This window comes from Pavona decussata, unplaced genomic scaffold (assembly GCF_977016875.1).
Source record: "Pavona decussata unplaced genomic scaffold, jaPavDecu1.1 SCAFFOLD_134, whole genome shotgun sequence".
Classification (NCBI taxonomy): domain Eukaryota; kingdom Metazoa; phylum Cnidaria; class Anthozoa; order Scleractinia; family Agariciidae; genus Pavona; species Pavona decussata.
The window spans coordinates 2,628,298-2,638,124 of NW_028145547.1; the positions used below are offsets into that span (position 1 = coordinate 2,628,298).

The 9,827-nt window shown below is 38.6% G+C and overlaps 1 protein-coding gene across 1 annotated transcript; it reads left to right on the plus strand.

Annotated features, from left to right (window-relative positions):
• Nucleotides 1-35: 35 nt before the first annotated feature.
• LOC146467710 (single-stranded DNA-binding protein, mitochondrial-like) lies at nucleotides 36-7,368 on the plus strand. The gene is made up of 6 exons (XM_085125597.1): nucleotides 36-182; nucleotides 286-340; nucleotides 2,926-3,042; nucleotides 3,867-3,954; nucleotides 4,928-5,016; nucleotides 6,512-7,368. The coding sequence occupies exons 1-6, from the start codon at nucleotides 156-158 to the stop codon at nucleotides 6,592-6,594; spliced, it is 459 nt and encodes a 152-aa protein (XP_084981723.1). The 5' UTR covers nucleotides 36-155; the 3' UTR covers nucleotides 6,595-7,368.
• The last annotated feature ends 2,459 nt before the right edge of the window (nucleotides 7,369-9,827 follow it).

Below are 9,827 nucleotides of genomic sequence, written 5' to 3' on the forward strand. Positions count from 1 at the left end.
CCTTTTCAAAACTCTTCTTTGTTTACGTAGGGCTCGGAAAAAGACGAAGAAATTATTATTTTAGCTGCAACCCCACGGCGAAGCTTCTGTTCGCGCGCGGGAAAGCAAGAGAAGACGAGGTTACCTAGTTGTTTGCCAGCTTATTAAAACTAAGCATGTTTCGTCGACAAGGTTTTCTTCAGGTAAGGCTGGACATGTTTAGCTTTAATTTTCTTGGTTTGTTTTCCTCGTTTTTGCAGGTGAAATTGTTTATTGTCGTATTCGTCGTCATGTCTTTTTAAACAGCTCAAACGATTCGCTGCAAGGTGCGAGGGAGAGCTACCCCGAAGAAGCGGGAAGTGTAAGCACACATAATTTTGTGCTGGTAATATAAGGTTAACCTTAATAGATGTCCACCGCCTCCTCCGTTTATAGAAACTATGACAATCTATCAAGACTGTAAATATCATTCGATTTTGTAACTGCAGGCGTCTTCTCTGGGAATGAAGGAAAATTAAAGCTGTTGAAAGCTTCAGAAGAAACAACGAGATCGAGATATCCCAATATATAACAATTTATTGCCCTCTGAAAAATTGGGCTAGTCCTATTTTTTACATGGTATTCGGTCACTTAGCTCTACGTCAGAACGCTCCGCAGAAAAGTTAGATCACTCCATTTTATGCCTAAGTTTAAATTAGGGGGCCAATCGTTTATTACGTCCCGGAGGGCAGGGATGGGTAAAAAAAAAAATAGTTTATCAAAAATTAACCCTCCCCGTAAAAAAGAAAAAATAGTCTATCAAAAATTAACCCTCCCCCCATTAATAGTTACAAATGAAAATGATACCACCCCACTGCAATAATAGTTTTAAAAACCGACCCCCCGCCCACCTAACCACTGCTTTTCAAATGATGGGGGAATGGTTGATGGGGGCCTGGATACAAGCTCGGTTATATACCATACAATATGGCAGCTAACATCTTTGAACGCTTGTGCAAGGTCGTGTGATGTGCATGTGACATGGGAGTTACTTCCTGCCAAAAACCACAGACCACTAAAACAACCATGTCGCGCTCGGGGAGAACTTGTTACTCATACGTAGTCTGATCTATTAAAAGGTCATTATGTCATGTACATATGAGAAATTTTCAATGTGGTCTATAAAACAAACAAAACGAAACTTTGTCACTCCACTTCTGTAAACCATGAGAGAGGAAAAAGGCCCCCCCCCCCCCCAAATTTTTGATTGTACAAAAGATATACCTGCCACTTTTAACTGATATGCAAAATTATACCTCCTCCCCCCCTCTAAAACCACCGCCCCCACCCCTGGGGGCGATTAATAAATAATCAGTCCTTAACTGCTACTCAATAAAAGATCACCTCAATCATGAGTCTGTATTAAAATGTTCAGCTCGTGTGTACTGCTTACCTGACCCTCAATAAACCGTTGAAAGCTATATTTGTTGAACCTGAACCTGTTGCCATTTCCTTCTAACAAAAATATACTATGAAATACTTTGTTATTACCTAGTACACTTGAATTATCAATTAAGGAGCCTTTTGAAAAAATTATTTATGCTGGAAGCTGGGGAGCTAAGGTCCGATCTGGTCAATGCTGGTGGTAGTGCCATAGAGCGCAAACTCAAAGCGGGTGATCACAAAATGAACGTGTGAAGTAACTGTTTCTATTGTTCCTTTTCTTTTTGAGAAATATACATAGTACACGCTTGTGCAAGCATTCTTCCTTTGTTAATTAAGGTTTTTTCTTGCATACTTAAACGCACGCGCAATGTGTGAACCTGTGCTAAAGGGTGAGGCTGGTTGCGTCACAGAGTACAAACACAAAGCAGATGATCGTGAAATGAACATGGAAGTTTAAACTGTCTCTGTTTTCTTCTTTTTTGAGAAAGGGAGGGCATGCTTGTGCTTCCTTTGTTAATTTAAGTTTTTCTCCCTCACTTAAACCCACACGCAATGTATGCAGCTGGAACAATAATTGAAATACCTCTTCCATAGGTAAGAAATCTAATCACTAACAAACTCCTCTTCTATAGGTAAGAAATCTTATCACTAACAAACTCAGGTGTAGTGCAGTAAGAGCCAACAAACATGGTAGCGCATTCATCTCTAACAATTATACATGTATTATTACCTTTCCACTTAATCCTGGAAACATTTGTCTTTCTAATTTTGTTCATCAAAGTTTTTTCGTAAGATTTTTATCATTTCAACAAAATGGTGAAGTGGAGTGATCTAACTTTTCTGTGGAACAATCTGACTATTTTTGCAGGAGTGATCTAACATGGAGGGAAGTGACCATAAACCTTTTACACAACCCTAGTGTTGATGAAGGGACTTCCATATATACAAGTAACAGGGGTGCTAAAGTCAACTCTTTCAGGGATTGAAATTCATTAGTATTGCTCAGGGTGTTGAACTACAATGAGGGAAAATTTACAGAAATTTATCTACCCGCAATAATTCATTTTCAAACTAAGGGGCTACCTTTAACATTGTAGCGCCCTGGTGTAAAAATGACTTCAAGCCACTTCGCAAAATGATATTCAGGTACTTGTCACTTGGTTGTGTATTCAATATTTCCCCTTAGTACACATTTATGTTGCAGAAGGGGTTAAACTGTCGGGCTAGAGGATTTTTTGTTTCTCCCCAACTTGGACATAACTTCTCCTTTTTCTTTTAGATTGCAAGTGCTCAGAAAAAGTAAAGCTTATATCAAAGGCCATTGTGCCCATATGTCATGTGGTTTCATTTTGCCCCAAAAGTAGGGTTAAAAATTGATTTTCTTTCAACCCTACCCTAGGTGTTTTTCAGGTTATTAAATTTGTATCTTTGTTTCCAACACCAATTGCAGTTGTGGTTGTAGCAAGTTTTCAGTCTTGCTAGAAATCCTCACTTATGTCAAAACTTATTATTGTTCATTAGGCCTCAACAGTGTGCAATTGATTGGTTACTGTGGTGGTGAACCGCTGCAAGGCAACACTGAGTTCCAGCCATCAAAGTTCAGCTTAGCAACGACAGTTTATTACCGGTCAAGAGATGGTAACAATGCTTTTGGTAGTGGTTTCAGTAATTAATAGGCCATCTTGAGTTTGTATTCTGGGTATTGCTATTCTGGGCATAGCTTACAGTGGAGGCTCTTCAGCAAAATGTATTTTAAAAATATGTTGGAACACCAACCAAACATGTAGCTCAGGGGGAAAGCACTTTATTCTGTTTTACCTTATGAACAGGCTTACAATGTCAGGAGGTGATATTCTTCCTGTATAATCAAAAACTACCAAGCAGCAGGTCACTGTCTTCATAATTATAATAATTATTAATAATAATGAATTTATACCGCGCTATTTCCCAACAGTTCAATAGCATCTTACAAACATGATATAATGAAGCCTTGCAGGGCCGATTATTTCTAAAAAACATTCTCTTGGGTATTCTTCATTACCAGGGGTCCCCTCATTTCTGCCATCATCAGGTTACCCTGCAGCTCCTATTAGCTATTTGTCCCATTTTTGATGAGTGGTTAGCTGCCGGAATTTTCCATGATCTGAACTGCCTCTTAGTCTACCCTTGCATTTTTTGCCTTTCTTGCAGCGAGTTTACCTTCTGGGGTTGCTTAACTCTAGTTCTAGATTTAACTTCACAGCAGATTGTATTACCTCTTGCCATATCCTACTCACCCACAATGCTTGCTTCTCACACTCAAGTCCTCATATTTTCAGGGAAGGGCAGTCACTTGTGATTCCCCGGTGTGCTTCCTTGCTATATCCAGCCTCGGCCATGCAACAATACTTTATGCTCTCCCGGCTGCAACCGGGACTGTCTTTCTAAATAATAATTTATTGTTATTTTTTGTTATTTTGAAGAAAAACTTGAAAGCAAGACTGATTGGCACAACATCTCTGTTTTCAAACCATCACTGAGAGATAAAGTGAACGCATATGTCAAGAAAGGGTAGGCATGCTCAGATTGGTGGACTTACATGTACATTTAAGCACCATTAGTCAAAATATTATGCCAGCACCTGCAAATTCAGTCATATTTTCATTTGATGGAACCCATTGATCCAGTCACCAATGTGCCACAAAAATCCAACTTACTGTATTGAAAGGTGTGCAGATTACAGATGTTTTCAACAAGAGAAAATAAAGTCACCAAAAACACGAGGGTGCCATACCAACAAGCGGCGGATCAAAGAATTAAACTCTGTAGTGTAAATGTTAAGTGAACCCAGGAAATTCCTACTAAGCATTAACCCTAGTAAGGATTTGGAGAAAGCATGAGACAAAGAAAAAATCTTTGACTTTGTCTGAATCAAACCCATGACCTCCAGATTGGATCACTGTTCTCTGCTGAATGAGCTATGAGGTCAGATGGGAACAAGTTGTGGAGGATAATGGTGGTAATTGCTAACTGTATCATACAGAGTTAATTCTCTGATCCATTATTTGTGACCTCAGTGCTAGCTGCACAACATTCATTTGTGCCATATTATCAGCTTAGCTGTGAGGTGATGTTTCATTGTTTACATTAACTTTGTGTACCATCATACAGTACAAATTGATGGGGTGCTTGGAAGAAAGCCCCCATTTTCAGCTATCATAGGCTTCTTAAAAATGCCTTCCAGCTATTTTCACACATTTTTGTTCTTGGCTAAATGAACTGAGTACAGTCAAACATCCCTGTGTGAGTGACTACTTCTTTAAGACACCAAAATTTTCCCATTTCATTCACTGGAGTTGAAGCCTCTGATTGGTGACCACGACCACCTGTTAGGGCTGGTGATGTAAATTTTTCTATTGTTTTCAATCTCTGGTAAGCAACCACTTGTGACCAACAAACCTGTGCATTGGATTTAAGATCTAATTGGAATTTATTTTTTTTCTTAAATTGAAAATACGGTATTAACATTATAATTTTTCAACAGAACTCGCCTGTTTGTCCAAGGATCTATACAGAACAGCAGTTATGTGGATCAAGAGGGAATCAAGCGCTTTAGCACAAGCATTGTTCCCAGTAAGAGGCTACAAAAGATTTTGAATATGTCTGTTTAATATAGAGAATATTCTTTTAATGCTGCTGATAACATGTGTACAAGTAAGAAAATGTAACAGAAACATTCCAAAAACTAAAGTGAACTGTTGCAATAAATTATGAGATGCGAGCACAGATACATTAATGAGACACGCCAGGGCCCAGTCATTCAAAGCCTAATTAAGCTAATCCTGGATTAACGTGAACTCTGATTTGAGTTTAATTGATAATCAATAAAGATTCTTCCGAAAGATTTTTTTCCCTCAGTTTTGACTTAGATGTTTCTTCACCACTAGTTTAAATTTAGCTTTCAAAACCATTTTTAATGAGCGAGATGAAAACCTCGATTAACTTTTAATCGTAGATTAGTGTTAATCAGCTTTCAACAACTGGGCCCAGCTCAATAGGGAACTTAAACAACAACAACGGCTGCTGCAAGGGCCACACCACGAAACAAGTTTAATTAATGAAGGAAAACAATCACCCTGCAGCATGTGCATTAAGAATTTTGGTACATTTCCTTGCCATCCTCTACAAAACAACAACATGACATGTTGAGAATGTCAGCACACAGAATGAATTTGTCTTTCCCTTCGCTGCAAATCCTACCAGTTTAGTTTCTGGGTAGTTCTCCGTCTTTGTACAAGTTGAATGTGTCAGAATAACCACAAAGTAGCTCAAATAACATTTATTTACATTTTCATTGATGTTGCCATCAAGGACAGTGACAGCCAAACCTTGCGGGTGTGTCTGATCCTCCTCCCTTCCAAAAACCACTATAAAGTGGTTGTTACTAGAGCTGGTCACTTAAGAGAATAAGCTCTCATAAGCAAGGAATTTTTTTTTTTCCAGGCACAGCTGGTGAAAGTAAACACCATGCATCTGCTGAGATTAAAACCTTCTAAATGTTTATTCAGATGATTGCAATGTCTTTTGTATATGTAGTACTGCACAACAGCTATCAAAGAATGTGCTGATGCATTACTGATGCATTACTATGTGTCTTGACCACGGTATATCTGTTCACTGTATATGACATACAAAATTAAACTTCAAAGTTCCACATGACAACATTTTGACTCTAGGACTTGATGATTGTTTGAGATCGAGAAATGTCAACTTTCATTTAAGTATTGAATTCTGTGTACAGTACATCAAACTCTTTGAGTGTTTGCTTAAAAGAGCCAGTACAAACAAAGCAAAAGACCTCCTGGTAATTCCCAAAAGTGGTTGTGGCTGCTTACAGAAGCGGTCGCTTCCAGGAGTTTTTAATTAGACAAGTTGGGTAAAAGTTAAAACAGGGTTTCATATTCTTGGTCGTAACTAGAGCTGGTCGCCTAAAAGAGCGATCGCAAGGAGGGCTTCGACCATAGCTGGGTTGCATTTTAGGTGTGCCTGGCCACCAGTGGATACACACAAGCCAATATCAAATTGCAGTTTACAATCTAAACATAATTTTCATACCTTTTCTTTGCAGGTGATATAATTGTTCTTTCTCAGCCAGTTTCAATGGATGAAGCCGATTATCAACACGAATATCCAGACCAACATCCGCATTAGTGATGGTGATATTTTGTATATAAGCGTCTTTGCTATAGTGATGGCTTTCAAGGGTAACTACAGTGTTGTCAATGAGAAATGAGGATGTTAAAGGACAAGTTTTAATGTCTTATTTCTGAGTAGTTTGAATTTTCTTAGGTGCATTATGTGATAACTGAAAGCCGTAGAGGTTAAATTCCACAACCTTTATGCTGTACAAAGACATTGACATGATTTTTTTGTCTGAGAAAGAGAAACTGGTCATTGATGTATTTTGTAGTGAAGACAGGGTCTTTGTTATAGTGCTTTTTAGACAGTTTTTGTTTTGGCTCAGATTTGCCAGAAGTTTTGCATGTAGCCCTCGATTCCTTAAGAAAGCTTGCCCTGAGATCTTTTCTCTTTTTTATCACATTTTCAGAGTAGATCCAAATAATTAATGTAGTGAGTGAATGAATGAAACAGTTTACTTTCTGCAATTTCACCTTGCACAACTGCACTCCTCCTGACTGTATGAATCAGAATGTAATTTTTTTTTATTGAAATTAGATTACAGGATGAGTCTATTTAGGAAAATCATTATACTATTTCAAAATTTGTGTTTCTGTTATGACATGGAAGTGACCAGTATTATATAATAAAAATTATTAGCAAAAAAGAATTTTGTTCGTCAAGTGAGTAAATATCTGTAACTATGTTTTAAAATACATTAGACTTTTATAAGTTGCTAACCGATACGCATCTACGTGGTTCATGTGACCATAGTTAATAAAAGGCAATGGTTATGAAGCCTGACAATTTCTTCGTTACATGTTCTTGTTGGCATGTTTGGCCTTGACAGTGCACAGACGACAATAGATTTTGAAATGTGTTTTGAGCAACTGACCAATAGAAACGTTCGTGTTAAGATATTCATCTGTAGTGTGAACATTCAAACAAAGGATTATGCACTGTCGTTTCCCTTCCAACATAAATTGCAGCACCATTGTTTTCATGACAAAGTTTCATTACCAGTCCCTCAATTAACTACGATGTGGCTGCATGATTTGCCCCTGCATGGTTCATGAGGCTACATAGTTACAGCAGCTGAATAGTTCATGCGGCTGCGTGGCTCATGTGGCTCCATGATACATGTATGTGATTGCGTGGTTCATGAGACTGTATTACTCATGCAGCTTAACTTCATGGGCCAATCCTGAACGTAACTACAAGAAGCCAGAACCCAGAAAGGAGAACCAAGAGGTCAAACCGTTAAAATGAAAACCGAAAACAAACCTTGACCGCCGACCGGTTAGCTCAGTTGGTAGAGTGCCGGACTACAGTGCGGGAGGTCGTAGGTTCAAACCCCGGCCGGACCAATACTCAGGGTCTTTAAAGAACCGAGGAGAAAGTGCTGCTGCCTTTGTAATGACATCTGCAAATGGTTAGACTTCCTAGTCTTCTCGCATAAGGACGATAAACCGTAGGCCCCGTCTTACAACCCTCATTCGTAACAATTCTGTGGGACGTTAAAGAACCCACTCACTGTTCGTAAAGAGTAGGGGACGTAGTTCTCGGTGATGTGGTGTGGTCTTTGTGTGTATTGGTCTGGGCGGGTGGGGTGAGATCACATATGGACTGAGGCGGTAGCCAGAGGCACCTTGTATATGCTGACGTCCGATCTCACCCTCTGGATATGATTGGTTATTGATTGTAAAGTCACACGTTTGTTGTGACTGATTTAATAAAGACTTCTATGACCTTTGCAGTTCGAAATTACATTTCTTGAAGTAAAGGCTAATTTTTATTATTATTATTTTTCAATTTTTTTTTTGTATGTATTTGTTTTGAAGCTTTGCCCCCAAAAATGTAATGCAGTTGGGGTACATGAGGTTCTTGGAATATCCGCGCTTGAAATTTTCGGCTTTGGATTCCATGCACTGTTCACTGATTAATCGCTTGTCCTATTTCGTGTAGCCAAAAATGCGATGCAAATGAACGCGCGACCACCTCTCGTAAGTGACCACCTTGCATAAACGACCCCTTATTCAAAACACCAAATTTTTTCTTGCTAAAGCCCTATAGTTGGAGCCTGTTGTAAACGACCACCTCCCGTAAGCAATCTCAACCACTTTTTGAGGTGATGGCATTATAATTTTCGTTTTTAACCTCTTGTAATCGACCTCTTGACACATGGTCTGATCTCCATGTTGGCTGTATGTACTACGCTACTCATAGTTTACAAGGAACTTTTAGTGACAACCTAGCAATGCTCGTATTGTAACTAGGAAAATGCATGCAATATATTCTCTTCGAACAAGTACATATGTCAGACCTGTTCCAAGAAGAGACCCCCTCTGATTCGACTCTTGTAAGCGACCACCTCCCGTAAGCGAGCACTAAATCTTGGCATTTTGGGTGGTTGCTTACAGGAGGTTCGACTGCAGTTACTGTCGACAACACGTGACCCTCCACCTTATAAAAGAGGCAGATTAAGTTGACTTTTGGTGAACATCAATAAAATAAGAGGATTCAAGGCAAAAGAGCAAAATAATTGCCAAAATCTTATCCAATCAGAGAGTGTAAAACCTTATCAAACAACTTTTAATTCCAAAGCAGTTACATTTCTAAAGTTTTTATTCAACATAATTTAACATGACCACTGTATGCAGCAGGACACGGCCCTGGCCTACCAATTCATGTGTTGCTGAGTTTACAAATGATCATGTGTAGTGACATCTTACGATTCTATTTTAAAAATACAGAAGCCTGTAAACTTTTTCTTTTATTTAAAACTTGCTTGGAAATCAATTTTGATAAAAGCTTCCATTCTCTTTACACCAAGTAAAACTTTCAATTCTTTGACTCTGTTGCCTTGAAATCCTGTCTGAATTCGAAATAATTTCAATGTTTCTCGTTGATTGGCGTCCACCAAAATGCAACTTTATTTGACATCTTTGAAAGGTAGTGGTTTGGTTTGTGTGCCATTTGTAGCTGCTGTAATTTGAACGTTCAAGTGCAGATTTCATGAACTAAGGAATCTGAAGATCTACTCCTGTAGCCATCTATTTCAGTTTCTTTCAGTTCTAAAAGCAAGCGGTAGGCTACTTGGTCTCTAATTTAACATTTGAATTTCAGTGTGTTTGCTATCCTTTTTTTTTTGTCTAAAAAACAAAAAAGGTCAAAATTGCATGCTTTCCAGAGACAAACCAGCTTCAGAGTACTATCTTTTTGGCACAAACTGATTGTGCTTGAAGGAGTGAATGCCTTTTTCTAGT